At 39.0% G+C, this 20,404-nt stretch overlaps 1 protein-coding gene across 2 annotated transcripts in view; it reads left to right on the top strand.

Moving 5' to 3' along the window:
- Window positions 1-17,604, top strand: part of LOC124862448 (noelin-2-like) — a 59,870-nt gene extending 42,266 nt beyond the window's left edge. For both annotated transcript variants that reach the window (XM_047356360.1, XM_047356359.1), the window contains exons 2-6: window positions 2,471-2,620; window positions 10,153-10,308; window positions 12,631-12,850; window positions 14,877-14,983; window positions 16,618-17,604. In XM_047356360.1, the coding sequence (XP_047212316.1) occupies window positions 2,471-2,620; window positions 10,153-10,308; window positions 12,631-12,850; window positions 14,877-14,983; window positions 16,618-17,292 (1,308 nt within the window). In that variant the 3' untranslated portion in view covers window positions 17,293-17,604. The remainder of the gene's footprint in view (window positions 1-2,470; window positions 2,621-10,152; window positions 10,309-12,630; window positions 12,851-14,876; window positions 14,984-16,617) is intronic.
- Window positions 17,605-20,404: the final 2,800 nt, after the last annotated feature.

The following is a 20,404-nucleotide window of genomic DNA, read 5'->3' on the forward strand; positions in this document are numbered from 1 at the left end:
CTCAGCAGCAAATGAACGGTGGTCTAGTAGCCATTAAGGGCACACATAAATACATCTTACATTGTAAGTTTGATAATTTTCTTGTACTTTTGAGGCAACTGTCTGTTGCCACACATTTAAATCTTAATCCCATCAATTGAACGCGCAATCCAAGAACATTCATTTTTAAAATGTAACCCAAGAGTCTTGTTTTGACCTAAGATTCCTCAGATTTGAACATGTTACCAGATGTTAAACTTTACTCACTTTAATCGCATGGGAATGCATCACTGATGATAATGTCATTTAGAGGTTCCTCTTAATATTTTTCAAGATCAACATTAAGTGAATCCTTAAACTCCTAGCAGGTCACATGGCAATGTTCAAGGTATGTACTACATTCAGCATTTGTAATATCTGAAAAGGGATGATCTCTGATTAAAAAAGAGAAAACTGTAACCTCTCTACATATCATAACCTATATGTAGGTTTTTTTTAGATGATTTCATTCTGAAAATGACCTCTGATTTGGCATGAACATTATGCAAGGCTTAAACATGCCCACCACTTCACAATTTATGCCATGTTTTAATTTGTTTAGTCTGATGTGGTGAGGGAATCAGGTACAAGAAAAGATCACATACCCCATCCCCTAGACAATCGCTGAATGAGACAGACTATCAGACCCAGTGGAAATAAACTGGGGGAGATTCAGCCTCTTTTGTCTTGCTATCCTTCAGCTCTGGCTGCTGTAGACCACTATTTTCCTCACCATACAACATCCTATTGTTTGCTGCAAAGAGGAGGAAAAAAGAAGGATTGGGACTGATGGGGGTGAACAAATCAGTGCAGGTCACTGTAGGGTATGACTGAACAATAACACAAAAAATCTGCATCAATACTGAAAATGTTGCATTGGTCATTTAGCTTGTGGGCCAAAAGTCCCACCATGAGTCATTCTCATGGAGTTAGACATTCAGTCACTCTGAAATATTGCTAGTGTGTATTTGTAATGCTGTATGAATGGAATATTACCCCCACTTAATTAAAGCTAAAAACATTCATTAGATAATTACATGAACCTGCTTAGTATGCTGTGAGTATAATGTATGGAATAAAGAATGAAAAGATGTACGTGTAAAATGCCATTTTTACATGGTTTAGAGAAGATAGAGGTAACTCCAAAATCAGCAACCAAGGTTCACTTTGCAGTTCATCAGATTTAAGTTCCACTTGTTCTTCGAGAGTGAAAGAGGGAGAGCACAGGAAGAGGAGGCGGGTGTCACAGAATTGCTAGGAATGACACAATGTGACCGTCAGCACACTTGCTTCCAGGATGGTTGCTACGTTAAACTCTGATCACACACCCACCTGCTCCCCAAGACATTTTAATCTGAACCTCCCCAACCCAAAGAGACTGCAGCATAGCCCCATCATGCTTGCAGAGAAAAAAAATGTAAGTGGCTCTAAAACCACAGAATCGCTTTTTGTTTCACTTATTCGGATGGGTTTTTAATTTCACTGCAAAATGTATTGTGCTTTCTCCTATTACATGTAGTTATATGCTGACTGCATGTCGTGGAGTCTGAATTTACTGTCAATGAACAATTGGCAGAGCCAAGCCTGTATGCATGTGCGAGTGTGCTTCTGGCTGCAATGCACTATTTTTGATTGAATTAGTCTGAAAGAGACATTCATCCTTTTAGTCTCAGTCTTCTTCCCTTGGTAAGGGGTATTATTGATCCTGAACAGCTCCATTTCCTTTCTCTGTCCAAACTTATAAGATGCTCAGCCTTTAAACAGCCTTGCCTGATCCCTCTTGCTTATTCCTTCCCCTTATTTGTCTCCGTGTTGCCATATTTTTGTTTTTTTCATACCTTTGGGCATTTTCTACCAATGTACTTATCTTATCTTGATCTACACACAGATCTATTTTCTTTGTCTCATCTTTTTTATAACTATTTCAGGCCCCAGTTCTCTCCTATGGTGTTTTACTGCTGCGAGCACCACCTCAGTCAATCTCTTTATTCACTTCCTCTCTGTTGCTCTGTGATAAAAGCTAACATTTGATTTCATGTGAATTTAAGTAGTTGGGTAGAGTGAATTGCTATTACTTTTCTGTTTCAAAAAATTGTTTGTTTTATCGATTTTACAAAGGGAAAATACATCAGGGAGAAAATAGCACCTAGAAGCTTAGTTGGTGACAGATTGAGCACAACTGATGCGTGCTTGATATGAAGCATGTCAAAGGAAATATTTTCTTGCCCTAAATTTCTACAAGACTTTCAAGTATTGGATAAATGTATTTCCTTCGAAAAATTGTATAAGGGTACAACACTTTTCTGATTGCTGTTGATTAATGCTGGCAGAATAAAACCATCTTGTCTGCACTTATGCATTTTGAAAAGCCTGGCAGTATAGCTTAAAAGAAACAGACAGAAGCAACTTTTTTCCTCTGCCTTGTCTCACATTTATGTCTGTGATTCTGCAGGCTATTTACCCCAGCCCAGAGGAAGGCTGGCAAATCTACAGCTCAGCACAGGACGCAGATGGGAAGTGTATCTGCACCGTGGTCGCACCAGCCCAGAACATGTGTAACCGCGACCCACGCAGCAGGCAGCTCCGCCAGCTCATGGAGAAGGTGACAGCTGTCAATAACACACTCACTTCAAGACCCGACTGTTACCCACACAGACCCACAAACACAAACTGACACTCTGTGCTTAATGTCTGACGCCGTCTGTCACATGCAGGCTGCTGGATTGTGCTACCTCCTTCAGCTCATAACTCATCAGTCAGACGTGACATTATTAAGAAGATATTCGTGTTCTTCAAAGCAAAAGACTAGTAATAATAATGTCATCAGGATATATACATTTCCTTACAAAAGTTCTAATACTCTTTGAACTTTTTGTACTTTAAATTACAACCTCATACTAAGGATTGTTGTATCCAGTTGCATTAGTAAGTTCTGGTATAAAGTGCCCTACAAAAATATTCACTCCCCTTGAACTTTACCCTATTTTGTCACATCACAACCACACACTTCAATGTGCTTTCGTAGGATTTTGTGCTAAACATCAACATAAAGTTGCACATCACGGTGAAGTGAACAGAAAATGAGTTCTTCATATTCTTATAAATACTTTAGATTTTACTTTCCATTTTAGGACGATGTGTTGAACCGTGTTATGAAATGTATTGTTTTATGACTTAAGTCTGCTTTTAAAGTATCCACAACATTATGCATGTCTGTTTTCTGTGTTCCTTAGTCTACATGATGCTGTTTGTTCACAAATGGTCTCAATCAAATCTCTGAGCCTTTCACAGAACAGCTGTACTTATACTGGGATATTATTACACACACTCCATATGCTAAATAGGTGATTTCTGAAGGCAAATGGTTGTGTTAGGATTTATTTAGTTATACCACAATAAAGGGGTCTGAATACATATGTTTTTAGACTTTTATTTGTGGGACAAAATAAAAACCATACATTATATATATACAGGTCCTTCTCAAAATATTAGCATATTGTGATAAAGTTCATTATTTTCCATAATGTCATGATGAAAATTTAACATTCATATATTTTAGATTCATTGCACACTAACTGAAATATTTCAGGTCTTTTATTGTCTTAATACGGATGATTTTGGCATACAGCTCATGAAAACCCAAAATTCCTATCTCACAAAATTAGCATATTTCATCCGACCACTAAAAGAAAAGTGTTTTTAATACAAAAAATGTCAACCTTCAAATAATCATGTACAGTTATGCACTCAATACTTGGTCAGGAATCCTTTGGCAGAAATGACTGCTTCAATGCGGCGTGGCATGGAGGCAATCAGCCTGTGGCACTGCTGAGGTCTTATGGAGGCCCAGGATGCTTCAATAGCGGCCTTTAGCTCATCCAGAGTGTTGGGTCTTGAGTCTCTCAACGTTCTCTTCACAATATCCCACAGATTCTCTATGGGGTTCAGGTCAGGAGAGTTGGCAGGCCAATTGAGCACAGTGATACCATGGTCAGTAAACCATTTACCAGTGGTTTTGGCAACCACAGCAACCACAGCTTCTGCCGCTGTTTCTGGTTCAAAAGTGGCTTGACCTGGGGAATGCGGCACCTGTAGCCCATTTCTTGCACACGCCTGTGCACGGTGGTTCTGGATGTTTCTACTCCAGACTCAGTCCACTGCTTCCGCAGGTCCCCCAAGGTCTGGAATCGGCCCTTCTCCACAATCTTCCTCAGGGTCCGGTCACCTCTTCTCGTTGTGCAGCGTTTTCTGCCACACTTTTTCCTTCCCACAGACTTCCCACTGAGGTGCCTTGATACAGCACTCTGGGAACAGCCTATTCGTTCAGAAATTTCTTTCTGTGTCTTACCCTCTTGCTTGAGGGTGTGAATAGTGGCCTTCTGGACAGCAGTCAGGTCGGCAGTCTTACCCATGATTGGGGTTTTGAGTGATGAACCAGGCTGGGAGTTTTAAAGGCCTCAGGAATCTTTTGCAGGTGTTTAGAGTTAACTCGTTGATTCAGATGATTAGGTTCATAGCTCGTTTAGAGACCCTTTTAATGATATGCTAATTTTGTGAGATAGGAATTTTGGGTTTTCATGAGCTGTATGCCACAATCATCCGTATTAAGACAATAAAAGACCTGAAATATTTCAGTTAGTGTGCAATGAATCTAAAATATATGAATTTTAAATTTTCAATATATATATATATATATATATATATATATATATATATATATATATATATATATATATATATATATATATATACACTGCTCAAACACTTAAACAAAACAATATAACTCCAAGCAAATCAAACTTCTGTGAAATCAAACTGTCCACTGATTGACAATCAATTTCACATGTTGTTGTGTAAATGGAATAGACAACAGGAGGAAATCTTTGGCGATTAGCAAGACACACTCAATAAAGGAGTGGTTCTGCAGGTGGGGACCACAGACCACTTCTCAGTACCTATGCTTTCTGGCTAATGTTTTGGTCACTTTTGAATGTTGGTGGTGCTTTCACACTCGTGGTAGCATGAGACGGACTCTACAACCCACACAAGTGGCTCAGGTAGTGCAGCTCATCCAGGATGGCACATCAATGTGAGCTGTGGCAAGAAGATTTGCTGTGTCTGTCAGCGTAGTGTCCAGAGCCTGGAGGCGCTACCAGGAGACAGTCCAGTACACCAGGAGACGTGGAGGAGGCCGCAGGAGGGCAACAACCCAGCAGCAGGACCGCTACCTCCACCTTTGTGCAAGGAGGAACAGGAGGAGCACTGCCAGAGCCCTGCAAAATGACCTCCAGCAGGCCACAAATGTGCATGTGTCTGCACAAACGGTTAGAGACCGACTCCATGGGGCCCGACGTCCACAAATGGGGGTTGTGCTCACAGCCCAACATCATGCAGGACGCTTGGCATTTGCCAAAGAACACCAGGATTGTCAAATTCGCCACTGGCGCCCTGTGCTCTTCACAGATGAAAGCAAGTTCACACTGAGCACATGTGACAGATGTGACAGAGTCTGGAGACACCGTGGAGAGCGATCTGCTGCCTTCAACATCCTTCAGCATGACTGGTTTGGCAGTGGGTCAGTAATGGTGTGGGGTGGCATTTCTTTGGAGGGCTGCATGGTCCTCCATGTGCTCGCCAGAGGTAGTCTGACTGCCATTAGGTACCGAGATGAGATCCTCACACCCCTTATGACACCATATGCTTGTGCGGTTGGCCCTGGGTTCCTCCTAATGCAGGACAATGCTAGACCTCATGTGGCTGGAGTGTGTCAGCAGTTCCTGCAAGATGAAGACATTGAAGCTATGGACTGGCCCGCCCGTTCCCCAGACCTGAATCCGATTGAGCACATCTGGGACATCATGTCTCGCTCCATCCACCAATGTCACGTTGCACCACAGACTGTCCAGGAGTTGGCGGATGCTTCAGTCCAAGTCTGGGAGGAGATCCCTCAGGAGACCATCCGTCGTCTCATCAGGAGCATGCCCAGGCGTTTTAGGGAGGTCATACAGGCACGTGGAGGTCACACACAATACTGAGCCTCATTTTGACTTGTTTTAAGGACATTACATCTAAGTTGGATCTGCCTGTAGTGTGTTTTTCCACTTTAATTTTGTGTGTGACTCCAAATCCAGGCCTCCATTGGTTAATAAATTTGATTTCCATTGATGATTTTTGTGTATTTTCCTTGTCAGCACATTCAACTTTGTACAGAATGAAGCATTCAATGAGATTATTTTATTCATTCAGATCTAGGATGTGTTATTTGAGTGTTCCCTTTATTTTTTTGAGCAGTGTATTATATAAATGTATGTGTGTGTGTGTGTGTTTTTTGTGTGTGTGTGCATGCATAAATATAAATCGTATTTATGCATGTCTGTCTGCTGTAGTATAGGATAAATGTATTACCTAAGAAATTTTGTCTTCTACACAAAAACATCACACACACACTGTATAGTTTCCAAGCTGCGGATAATTACTGACCTGCAGAGCAGTGTGTGCAAATGTTACATCCTGTAAGAAACCCACTCATTCACAGGCAGACAGATGCAGCCATGAACTGGTGCTTGTTGACTCTCCAGACCCGGAGGCCGTACACCTACGTCTTTTCATTCTTTACAAGTTGAATAATAGATACCAAAGAAACAAAGCTAGATACATGCAGACTGATTGGTAAAAACATGATTTACTCTGCTGGTCTCATGAAATTTTCTCTTCATAAGTAAATAGAAAATAGAGATAACACAGGGGTAGGGGTAGGTTCAGTGACATTGATATAGTCCTGTGAGAAAAGGTAGAGGTAAGCTGAAATGCTGGAAAGGTTCCCAAGGCTCCCTGATGGATCAGTGAGACACATGCATTCACATATTGGATTCATTCTCATTGAAGTTTGCCTTTTCCCCTCTGACAGTCTCTGTGTGCTGATGTTTAAAGCATATGTTTACAGAGAAAAAAATCCACTCTTCAACACACTTCACAAGAAGCATATTCCAACTGAAAAAAGCATATCCTAGCACAGATACAGACTGACAAGAGAAACCATTCTAGTCTCATAGCAGCTCATGATTGTCTAAGGAAAATATAAACCTATATGCCTAGGTTTACATTTCTGTTAAGCTAGCCAAGAAAAGCACAGAAATATAGCAGATTTACAGGCTTTACAAAGTTCATATATAGAGGTTGCTGGTGGATTGCACATTTGTCACAGGAGACATTCATAATATTTGACAATAACAACCTTTAAACAAGTATTAAACCTTCTTTTTATTAAGCCCACATCTTTGCATCTTTGTATTAGAAATGTTTTTATTGGTATAATGTAATATTGTGATCTTAAATGCTGTGCTTTTATTAGTTTTAAGCTGAATGTTATCATAATTAACAGAAACGTCTGTCAGTGTGTAATTAATCTATATAGTGTGTTTTACCTAGTGAAATGAGTTACTGAAATAAGCTTTCGAATAATATTGAAATTTATTAAATGTGACCCCACATTCCGCTCATGTTTTTTACTGCTTTTATTTTAATATGGAATTATTTTTATTCTTTGTCTATATAGTAAGTTTTAAACTTTGTCAATAAACTCATCAAAATCATTCAAATGTATCATGCATGTAGATTCACCGCAATGCCCCCCCCTTAGAATACTGCACCTTAAACAATTTAGAGCAAGCCTTCAGCAAAAATAGAATATTATACACTCTGTAATGTATTATTTATCACTGTATTGCATCTTGTTATGAAATGTGGGTGTTATCATTACTGTGTATGTCTTCACGCGTTCCTTACTTGCTGCTGCCTGAAGCAAGCTTAATGAGGACACCTAGGGTCAGCACTATTTCAGCTTCACCCAAATGAAAGCTGCAAATTAAAAGGCGCTGTGTGAGTCTGCGTGTATGTGCGGTCCCAATAAAGCATTGCCTACCAGGGTATCCTCATTTGAACCCAGAGCATGAGGGGGAATTGTTTGTTTGAGTCCAGATCCACAGAAAGCTTTTCCTGACATGGGGAGCCAAGGGTATGTTAGCAACGTCAAAACTGCCCTGTGTTCAAAGAATGTAAAGTAGGCATGTTGAAACTCTTTATTCAGCTCTCTATAAAGCCTAATAAAGGTCTTGACCCTAAAGGATGGCAGCGAGGCAATACTCACTGCAAATCTTTGAACATCTCATCCCCTTTTGACCTCACTGTCTGGCTAGCTGAATGGAGATTAAATCAGATGAAATATGAGGCTGTGGTTAGACGTACACACAAACAAGCCTGAGTCAGAATGAGTCATCACACTGGGCATGAGGGAGACACACCTGCGACTGTATATCTGGGACACTGACAATAAGGATTGCCTTTTTATGAGAGAAATTGTCATGCAGCAGTCCCGAATGTTACAGCAGTAGGTTGACAAAAAATTTGCTTAGACTCAAGGCTGCAGGAACATTTCATTCCTTAATATGCATCCACCTGTTCCTTATGTACCACAAGGAATGAAAAACTTTAATTGCTGAGGAAAATATTTTGTGGCCAAATACTCCTCAGCCAGTCCACGATGCACGTGGGAGCTACACTGGGTACAGAAACTGTGGGCTGAACCTGAAGTAATTGAGTAGGCTGTCATGGATCAGGCAGGTAAGGCAGTGTGGTGCAAAACAGACTTTTGTGCCAAACTGCGACCTTTGAATGTCAGGTCTGTTATGTTTTCCTGAATTTCGTTTTGAGTTTTGCTGCTGCCTGTCAGTGTGGGCAATGCGTCTGTTCATGTGGGCTGCTGGACATATGCACATGATACTCTCCTATACGCACGACAACCCTGCAACATTTGGTGGTGGTTGGATGGTTTCTGGCCTGCTTTGTGCAATGTACAGGAGATGAGGGGGTGTGCGCGAAGCAGTAGGCTGGTTATGCAGCAGCAGAGTGGGCTGTCAGTATGAATAAGCTCACTACTTAGCAAACACCTAATCAAGTGCAAACCCAAATCTGCTGAAAAGTTAGATTCAGAACATGTCTATCAGTGTTTACTGTGGTGTGAGCTGTATTCAATTATGTTTTGGATGTACCCATTAACCTGTGAACATTCAACTGTACAGGGTTTGTACTATCATTGTTTTAATGACTAGGCATGAATATACTTAAAATGCCAAAGCTTTAGAAATTGTACACAAACATTTTAAACACAGTAATTTTAACTGCTTCATGAATAGAATATGATCACCTCACTCAATTAAGGCATGAAATTTTTTTTTAATTCAAATGGACACCATATATTTAGACATTGAAAAACTGGGTGTGATAAATTTATAAGCCCATTAACACCTGTTACTAGCTGCGCATTCATTACTGGATTGATACGTATGTCTGTCAGATCTGTCTTACATGACTCTACTGCAACACGTTGTGATATTGATCTCACACAGTGATATTTTCCATTCGTGTACTATTCTTGAAATTATAGTGTTTGACAGGTTTCATTTCACGAGTTGTGCTTCAGCCCTACCAAATAAAAACAACTCAGTCAATTGAATTGATCTGCAGCAAAGATTGTTTTGGTTACTCAACTCTTTAAGCAACCATCTAATATAATGTGCAATTTTTTCGCAGGAACTGTTGAAGTATTTTTAAGAACAACATAATTACAATAATGGTCAGAATTTCGGGTAAAATATAGCGAGTGACATTAGTTTTATAAATAGATGATTAGTTACAATTCCCTTCCAACATACTTCCACATTTCAAACAAGTGTATTGGTTGTTCGTTCTTAATTGATGTTACCAATATTTTCTTTCTGTAAAGGTGTCATACTAAATTGTAAGATATTCCTAAGGTGCTTAGCAATTCTGTTTGACTGGCAGCTATGTGAGTTTGAGATCTTTTTTCTGAATTTACAATGGGTGACCAGTTAGTGTGTACCTCCATACACTGCCACTAACGTTTAATGAACTAGCTTATATGCATATATGCTTTCAACTAAGGATGTCATATTGTTTATTGGTTGTAAAACTTTTTTAACATGATAAGAATTTTTAAGTACTTTTAATTGTCACTTTTATCATAATTCTAATTAATAACACAAGATATGATGATAACATTTTTATCTACATCAGCCATCCTTATTAACTCCCAGAATTACCGTTTTTGCTTTCCAGGTTCAGAATATTAGCCAATCAATGGAGGTGCTAGACCTTAGAACCTACAGAGATCTCCAGTATGTAAGGAACACGGAGAGTCTCATGAAAGTCGTCGATGGAAAGCTGAAAGTGGCCTCAGAAAATCCCCGGAACCTCAATCCAAAGGGCTTTCAGGTAATTGGCTTTGTGTCACCCTCCGTGTCAGGAGTTGTATGTACTATATATAATCTGAATACACGTGATATGAAATTGCTTGATAAACATTGCCAGATGCAATGCAATCTTTGCAGCTCTTCACAGAAAATAAAATTTTATTTGAATCCTGGTGGACAGGCATATAAACATTGGTAGTGGTAATTCTGTTGCAGTACTTTACATGAGTTATTGGGTCGTGCTAAAGTAGGCTAATCTTCTGTGCATTATGCGTTTCACATGCTCCTGGTTGATTAAATCTGTGAACCAGGAAGGGCCTTATTTTGTTGTCTTGATTCACTGAACATCTCTTCCATTTTTTGTCGCTCAACCTCTCTTACTAGGTTTAGTTAACAATCTAGCATCTGAGGCAGATATATTCATATTTGTCTTTACCATGTCTCACTCAACGATACAGACCTAACTGCTGTTATCAGCAGGCCTTTTTATTTTTCTGTCAGCAGGCTATCCTGCCCAGCAGCATTCTCCATATTTTTCATACTCTCACATATATTAGATGGGCCATACAATTGTTTGATTAAAAGATGCTCTGATAAATGCTAAGTGCATTTTGCCTCTGGGTTGGTGCCTCAGCACAGAGGAAAGCATTAAAAACTGTGTTTAGCTTTCAGTGTGCCTTCTGAAAGCTATTCCAACAAAGAAAATGAAGATGTTTATGAAATTATCCATTTCATGAGTAAATCTTGAGATTACTGTGCAGACAGAAAAGAAATCCAAAGCATTTGTCTGAATGCAAATCTAATGTTTCCATTCTTAAAAGACAGAAACAAATTGACGGGTTTTGACCAAAGCGGGTTGGCTGATAAATGTGCGCAGTTTAAAGTTGCCAATGGCAGAGCGTGGGAGATTAACGAGAGTGAATTTTCTCAGCTTGAAAAAGTGAAAATTAGATTTATGATGTGGCGCCATGAGGCTGAGAGCTGCTCCATCACCAGATTTACGATAATCCCTAACAAGGAGGAAACGGCCCCTCCTGTGGTGGCCACACTATTGATAGACTTTTTTTCCATCGCGAGCCATCCACCTTCCATGCATTCAGCCTGACTCTCCTGCTGCGTCCTGCACCCCTGCCTAAAGACAAGTTGTTTCTATTTGCTTCTAAACTCATGAAACCCAAGTATACCATCAGAGGTGCATGTTCCTAGACTGAGGAAAACTTTAAACAAATGAGAGTGAAACGATATTTTAATATATTAAAATCAATGCTTAATAAGAGGCTTTCTAATTCATACATTTAGCATTTATCAAGATAAATTCATTGTTTCCAATCATTACAAATCCTCTTCAAATAAATTAAGTTTGTAGAAGTTCAGTCAGTCTATTTACATAAAGGTAAAAGGGAATTTCGAGAGTTTATCAGTGTATTATGTCAATGTAAAGAGACTAAGTGATTGGCTAAATTATAAAAAGGGGAAAATGAAAACTAATATGATATAAATTGTCAGCAGTACCCAATAATCTGATAAGAAGTTGTCTAAAGGGGATGAAAAATAAACAAGATGACAAGGAAGCAATAACCAAGCCCTGGGTCAAATGTGGGCAAATTTAATCTTGGACTTATTTACTGCAACAAGGCTGTTTAATGAATTTGACACAGGATACTGGGTTAGGTTTTCTACCCCCAAAATAGGTCAATGTCTAGCATTAGGGCTACCTGGATTTCCTAACCAGTACTCATTACAGGGTTGCAGGTGGTTGATTCTAAACTCAAATTGTCAATAGGACACAGGCAGGGTACATCCAGTCCATCAGCAACATGGAGACACACAGGACAGACAACCATGCAGCCACAGACAACATATCAAAATTTATTCATACCTCTATAAGATGTAGGTTTATGGTAATATTAATTTTACCGCTCTTGTTTGTCCTGACTGGAAGTAATAATAATATTTTGGAGTTGCCCAGCCAGAGTCCTGATTTGTATGTAATAGAGACTCTAATGAAGGGATCTGAAGATTAGGATGATGGCCTTGATATTTTCTACTGATTATTGAAAAAGTTTATTTCCTATCAGAATTAAACATTTTGGTAGAATGAAAATAACTTTAATGGACTAATAATTTTGGACTTTGTGTGTAATTAACCTAACATGGGAAGAAATGAGAAGAGAGCAATGATTTATGCATGTAAAGGGTGAACATGCCAATTCCATACAAGACCCTCATAATCTCTAATAAGACTTTTGTTCATAGAACATTTTACCTGATAATACAATTAAAAAACTATACATAAAAGTGTGTACTAGCACGGTTTTGTACTAACTATGACATATTTTTTTAGGATTTGAAGGACAAGGCAAACCAACTGATTCCTCTGCTCCCAGTGCTGGAACAATATAAGGCAGATGCCAAGATGATACTGCGTCTCCGAGAGGAGGTGAGAAACCTTTCCTTGGTGCTTATGGCCATCCAGGAAGAGATGGGGGCCTACGACTATGAGGAGTTGCGGCAGAGGGTCCTGCTCCTAGAGACCAGACTACATTCTTGCATGCAGAAACTAGGTATGAAGCATGTGGGTTCAAGGGTGGAAAAATGTTATTACATATTTTAAATGTTTAAATGTTTTTTATTGCATATATTTGTGTGCGGAAGTCGACAGTAGCCATCCCCGATAACAAAAATTGTTACCTAGTGACAATTGGATAACTTTATCATAATCTCAGGATAACAAAAGTCATTTTCTCTTAATAAGCAAATTATTCCCTTGGGAAAAACTTGTAAACTATAAATTTGATATTTAACAGGCTATAATAGAGTATAGTCTTCTTACAAAACATGTCTTGGGCACAGCGGTAGAGCAGGGGTAAAGCACGCGACCCATGTCCTCGACACAGCAGTCAAGAGTTCAAGTCCCAACCCGTTGATTTTTCCTGCATGTCTTCCCTTCTCTGTCTCCGCCCCATTTCCTGTAAGTCAACTTACAAGATAAAGACCACTAGTGCCACAAAATTAAAAATAAAGAAATAAATAAAAAAAATAAAAAAACTTAACTGCACTCTTGCTCAAAAACACCAAAATTGCTGAAACTGAAATTCCACTGCAGCATTGGAATTGAACTGGAAGAATAGAATAGAATAGAATAGAAAATTAAGTGACATATGAGTAAAGTTATTTTGAAACACAGTTACATTTTAAGAAATTCTCCACCCTGCCAGTCCTTCTCCCCAGTGTGCTCATGTTTTTCATGACATTTAGGTACTTCTGTAAAAGATTGCAGTGATATTTGCTTAACAGTGTTATTATTGATCATTTTCATCAGGAAATATTACACGGTAAAATAATTTTGAAATCACAAATGGTCACATTTAGAAGTTTTTTGAAAAACCAAACAAAAAACTTTCCGGTAATAATAGGAGATTAATCTGTAAAATCCAATTTAGAATGAAATATGTAGTTTATGAGCAGTACTTGAAACCCTGGTTCATCCACTGGTGCAGCCACAGATAACTCTACAGAAACAATGAAACATAGAGATACTGAAGAATTAAATTGTAAAGAACACAAAACCTCTGATATTTAAAACTCGATCACATTGTGAACTTAAAAGTATGCTTTTTTTTCTCCCAGGCAATAATGTACTCATAACCAAAAACAGTCAGTCAGTCATTTTCTACCACTTATTCCATAGTGGGTCATGTGGAAGCTGGTGCCTATCTCCAGCAGTCTATGGGCGAGAGGCAGGGATAGGACAGGTCGCCAGTCCATCGCAGGGCAACACACAAACAACCATGCACACACTCATTCATACACTTAAGGGCAATTTAGATAGACCAATTAACCTAACAGGCATGTCTTTGGACTGTGGGAGGAAGCCAGAGTACCTGGTGAGAACCCACACATGCACAGGGAGAACATGCAAACTCCATGCAGAAAGACCCCCAGCCGGGAATAAAACCCAGGACCTTCTTGCTGCAGGGCAACAGTGCTACCAACTGCGCCACCATGCAGCTGTGACTGAATAACCAAAAACAATTTAGATATTTCTCTTGGTATAACAGGATAAAGAAAAGAAATTATATTTTAAGGGAGGCTCTTGGCTTCCATAGGTGTGAAAGCAATATTTTTAAAGGATGTGGTTGAGACTTGAAGCTATTTACATTTTGCATGCTGCCAACATTCTCTCTTTCCTCAGAGCTCCACCACTTTTTTTGAGAGGCAAGCTGAATAATTGATTGTCTTCTTATGCAACAAATCAACTTATACTAATGATTTGACACATAGAGAATAAAGTGATGAACTAACAAAAGAAGACTACAGATAAAAATGTATTTAGCTCATTGGTCTTTAATTACTGCAAATATATTGAGCAACATTTTAGAAAATAATTTGCTACTTTCCTTTGCATGAAGTTTTCTTCAACTGCTGTGCTATGTCTTAGCTTATAAGTGATTATTTCACATGCAAGTACAGTCAACATTGCCACTTTAATTTGCATAGGAATTTAAATAGCTAATTTGTGAAGCTCTTCTTTTCACTCTGCATGAGGAATGCATTACCTTTCACTTCCTTTGCTTCTTTGACTCGCAGGCTGTGGGAAGCTCACTGGTGTCAGCAATCCCATCACAGTACGTGCATCTGGATCAAGATTTGGCTCCTGGATGACAGACACCATGATACCCACCTCAGACAACAGAGTGAGTCTCTCAGATCTTTGCAGTTTGATGTTCAAGAAGCAAACAATGATATACCCAAACCCAGAGGATAAACAAAGTCATGTGAACTCTTTCAGCTGCTCAGTATAAAAGAATATCCACCACAGAAGGGCTGCCATTGTTTGTCAGTGAGTGATTGATCGTTTTGTCCAAGTTGCTCTTCTTATGAATACCATAATATGACAGACACAAAGAGAATTGAGAATTTCAAGCCGAGTCACTGATAAATTGCATTCATTTTCCTCTTGCCTGTCCTCCTCCTTCAATCCAAACTGCAGCTGATTAATCACTCCACATCAGAGGAAAAACCAAAGAGATGTTTGTGCTAAGGTTTGCTATAATTACTTTGGTAATTTTCAGAAGGCTGCTGGGGACTCAACCAAAAAAGCCGTGGCTTTTCAAATTTGAGATAACATGGTGGTATGTTAGAGTAGGAGACTGGTATGGAAGCAGCAAGGCTGAAGGTAGAAAGAAAATGAATTATGGAGGGAACAGGGGATTCTTAGCTATTTTTAGTAGAGAACAGAAGCTGATAAAGTTTAATAGGGAAGATTAAGTTAACCTTTCTGCTACCTACAGTGAATCATACTAGGACAAATAGCCATTGCATTCAGAAAAGGGCAATTTTCTACACTGAATGTTCTGATTATTTTTGTGTTCAATTTGCTGAACTAATGTTTCTCTACTAACAAACTATGAGTCAGTCTATTGTTGTAATAACAGGCAGATACATCAACATTCACAGCAATCATCACAGTCTTATATGGAAATGTTGCTCTGCACCTATATACAGTAGGTGGTTAGAATGTGCCAGAGTTTTTGCCTGGCTCAGCCTCTTTCTCCTGCTTAGCTCGAGGGACTCATTCGGTAAGCATAGAAGAAACCAAGCTTAATGGTTTATAATAAACCCTGTTCCATAATTCATCTGCTTTACCACTCCAATCCAACTCCTTCCCGTTCCTCTCTCCTTTACCGCAGAATAAATGTGGCTATTCTGTACATAAGAATGAACGAGAACAAAACAAGAGAGAAAGAATCAGAGAGAACAATTTAAAACAAAGCTACATCTTTCCAACTAAATAAATGTTTAATCCAGTGAGAGTTTAGTTAAATCCGTCAAATGCTAAAATGTTTTTCATTCCTGAGGGAATGAAAAGGGAGATGCAACCACAGAAGCTCAATGTCAGTGGAGAGATCCGCTGAAGATGCCCATTTAAAAAAAATAGAGTTGCGAAATGGATTGATTTTCTGTAAATGTGGACTGGACAGGGCAGAGAGCGCAAGCAGTGGTTCCCTGCAAAGCACAGGCAACATCTCCCACCACGTGCAGGCAAGATCAATAGTTCTGAACACACATTTCTGTGTGCACAACTGCACAAAGAAATACACTCAAACAAGTATATTCACCGCCCAAACTCATTCTTATTTTGCCCGAGGCATGCCTTAAGCTGTAATGAAACATCAGAGAGTTCCTTCAGTTAGCTGTATCAGGTAAAACACACCAATAATCTCTGAAAACCCTTAGGTATTTACATTTGGATGTGTTAACTCAGTAGCTCATCAGAGTTGGATGCTTTTTTTCAATGCTTCCTATTTTGTTTCGTCGTTTTTGATAGGTGTGGTCCATGGATGGATACTTCAAGGGGCGGCGTGTCCTAGAATACCGCACAATGAGCGATTTCATGAAGGGGCAGAACTTTGTGCAGCACCTGCTGCCGCATCCTTGGGCGGGTACTGGCCACGTGGTATATAATGGTTCGCTGTACTACAACAAATACCAGAGCAACATTATCATCAAATACCACTTTCGGTCTCGAAGCGTGCTGGTGCAGCGCAGCCTCAGCGGAGCCGGCTATAACAACACCTTCCCGTACTCCTGGGGTGGCTCCTCTGATATTGACCTCATGGCAGACGAGAATGGTCTCTGGGCTGTTTACACCACTATACCCAATGCTGGGAACATTGTCATCAGCCGCCTGGAGCCCCAGAGTCTGGAAGTTCTGCAAACCTGGGACACGGGCTTCCCAAAGCGCAGTGCCGGAGAGTCTTTTATGATCTGTGGCACACTCTACGTCACAAACTCTCACCTCGCTGGTGCCAAGATCTACTTTGCATACTACACCAACACATCAAGCTATGAGTACACAGACATCCCCTTCCACAATCAGTACTCCCACATATCCATGATGGACTATAACCCCAGGGAGAGGGTCTTGTATACCTGGAACAATGGACACCAGGTGCTCTATAACGTCACACTTTTCCAGGTCATTAAGACTTCTGGAGACTGAGGGCTCAAAGAAATGGCCCACTCAAAAATTGCTGTGATCATTGTTCTAAAAGGACAAAGGAGCAGGGTAGAGATGGGCAATTTCTGGGGGAGGTTTGGGATGGGGGTTTTAATCTGTGGGCACAGGCTTGGGTGTTTTTTTTAAGATTTTCAGTCTTCATAGAGTGATGTTGTTCACATTCATAAAAATAATGTCCAACAACAAGGTTGGTAAAGACCTAAAGACTGAGCGTTTCTCTTTTTTTTCTGTATGTGATGAGTAAGCATGGTTCTTTTTATCTGTGATGACAAATAAACATACACTTTAACATTAGTGATGTGGATTTTCATTGCTGCTCTGTGTCAAAACATAAAGTAAAAATTTAAAGATCAAAATAAACATACTAAACAATTAAAAATCAGATAAATGGCAGTTATCAGCTAGCAAATGTTTTTAGTTTTAACTTCTTCAGAGGTAGAGCGCACAGCAGGATGGGAAGAAGGTAGAACAACAGAAAGGAAGGACACAAAGAAGGAAGAAGGAAAATATGGAATAACACACAAGGTGCGATACAAGGACACGAGAAGGAAAAATAAGAAGAAACAATATAAGGTAGGGAGGGTGGAAGGACATAAGTAATTATATCAAAAATGTATATTTACACATTTTCACAAGAGCAAAATACTGACATGAAATTCCATACTTTTCCAGTCCGTGTAAGAATCCTGTATGCTAAAATATACTTTCCATTTAAACAACAGATGTTTTAATTTATTTATTGGACTTTTAATGCTAAATCAAAAAAATAATAAGGTCACAGCATGTGATCGCTGACAAAGTAATCTCTAGATACGCCTGAACCATAACGATAAAAACATTTAATCCATGTGAAAAAGCCGTGGCAGATTCTTTTGGGAATTCGGGGCAACAAAACTGCTGTTCCACTGACATAAATGTGGTTAAATGTAACAGCAATAGCCACCACTTACATCTCATTTCACCAAGGTGAACTCAAAGTAAAAGCTGAACATCTGGTAAAAGGTGCAGGTGGCGGGCTGAGAAGAACACTGGGAGTTAAGAGGCAAAACGTAAAAGGTGTTTACAGCTGAGCTGAGAAATGACACATCGCAGTAAGTGTTCCTTGTCAAGCTCCAATCTGCTTTAATCTTGTTAGGCGCATAGCTATTTTCCCTGGAGCTCTTTGCAGATAAACGCTCAAACACAAGGCACGCAGTGGGACACTGTTAGCATTAAAGTCAAAACCGCACACCTTTCATTGCATATTTTCCATTATTTATCAAAGAAAATATTTCTGAGGAAATATTGGCATTTCCTGCTGTAAATAGAAGAGGGCATGACAGCAGGCCCACTATGTTGTCATATTATTACTTTCATGTTTCAAGCCTGTGAGGATGCAGTCATTCATTGCAGAGACCACGGTGGACCCAAAAGACATAAATGACATAGGAAGTCCAGCTTTTCTTGTCCTTTGTAACCATGGTGATCGTATTCATCCTGGTTGACCTTTCTTTCAATTAGGATTTTGCTGAAGAGAAACAAAAATAGCAGTTGACATTTAAGGTATAACAATGCAGGGATAAAGAGCATTCAGCAATTCAAAGATTTCAAAAGTTCAATTGAATTTAGTTTGCTTTTCATAGTGCAAATTCTTGAGAAAAAGAAATCCTAAGAATTTTTTCCCAAAGAAATGTCAAAATAATTTCAAAATAATGCAATAAAATGCAGTCAGATTTAGAGACAAATATAAATGACTAAACAGAAATTAAAGCAAATTATACTGCAATCAGCAGGTGATCATAAAAAGCAAATTAGTAAAAAGGGAATAAACCAGCAGATTGCATCAAATATTTACTGTTATACACCCGCCATCTTGAGTGTTGTAAATATGAATCTGAGATTATTTAATAATTAATATTAATATTTTATCAAATAATATTTCGGTCTGTTAAGGGTTGTCCTGTGAATACCAGCCCATTAAGGCGATGGTATTAGGACAAAATAGAAAGGTGTGAGACGAGCTCTGACATTATTGAACAGCATAAACTCTGCACATATATGGAATGAATTCACACAATTTCGTAAAATTCAAGAATTTATAAACAAAAATAGGTCAACTCAAAGTCAAACATATTTCAATCAACAAACTCTTTACTATGCTAAAACAATTCAACTAAACTACCAAGCAGAATTAAAGAATAACGAAGACTAATGGACTATGTACAATATAAACAAGTTGATTAAAGATGATTGGAAATCATGACCAAAAAGAGTGATGCAACATTACCATGCAATGTTTATGTTTGAGAACCAAGGATTATCTTGAAGAATCCGGAAATGAAGTTAAGTTAGTCTTGGAACTAACTTGGGAAATAATCAGCAAACATCTAGACAACCCTTCATAATGCAAGATCAGATAAAATATTATTTTAATAAAATAATGTGTTAAATAATGATCTGCTGAATAAAACCAACCTCCTGGATGACTAATTATCAACGGTGTCTAATTAATTGCCTTTATTTATTGAAATAATATTTGAAGAAATATTAAGGGAGTATTTTAGAAAAGAGCCAAATCTTTCTGGAGAAATGGGGCTTAATGGTGTTTACTTAGTTATCAAATCTAGTAAATGATGTTCAGGGCCTATTATTCACTAGCTTGACCAACAACCTTTCTGTTTAATAGTGTTAGTGCTACCATGTGTCCTTACCGGCTAGCCGTTGAGCTAACAAAGAAGCGGAGAGCTTAGCACCAGAATCAACACATAACTTTAAAATACCAGGATTAATAAAAGGGTTAAAATGCATAAGCGCGGACGGCGCGTTATGATCAATGTTCTGGTTAAAACCACCCTTTAAATAAAGTTTATCTTAACTTTAAAACATACAATGCCGTAGATAGCCTACTAGCACTAAAGATAGCCAGGTTCCACAAAACAAAACTTCATAACATGAAAACATTTAGATCATTTCATCCTGAACCTATCTGTTAATCTGCCCAAACCTAACCTCTGACCATGGCGAGGAAATGTTGTCCAAGGGCGATGAAGTTCGACGAAACGTCCACAGTCAACAAGCGGAACCTCTGCGTTCGCTCTGTGAACAATAGGGTCAG

This window comes from Girardinichthys multiradiatus, chromosome X, assembly GCF_021462225.1.
Source record: "Girardinichthys multiradiatus isolate DD_20200921_A chromosome X, DD_fGirMul_XY1, whole genome shotgun sequence".
NCBI classification, from domain to species: domain Eukaryota; kingdom Metazoa; phylum Chordata; class Actinopteri; order Cyprinodontiformes; family Goodeidae; genus Girardinichthys; species Girardinichthys multiradiatus.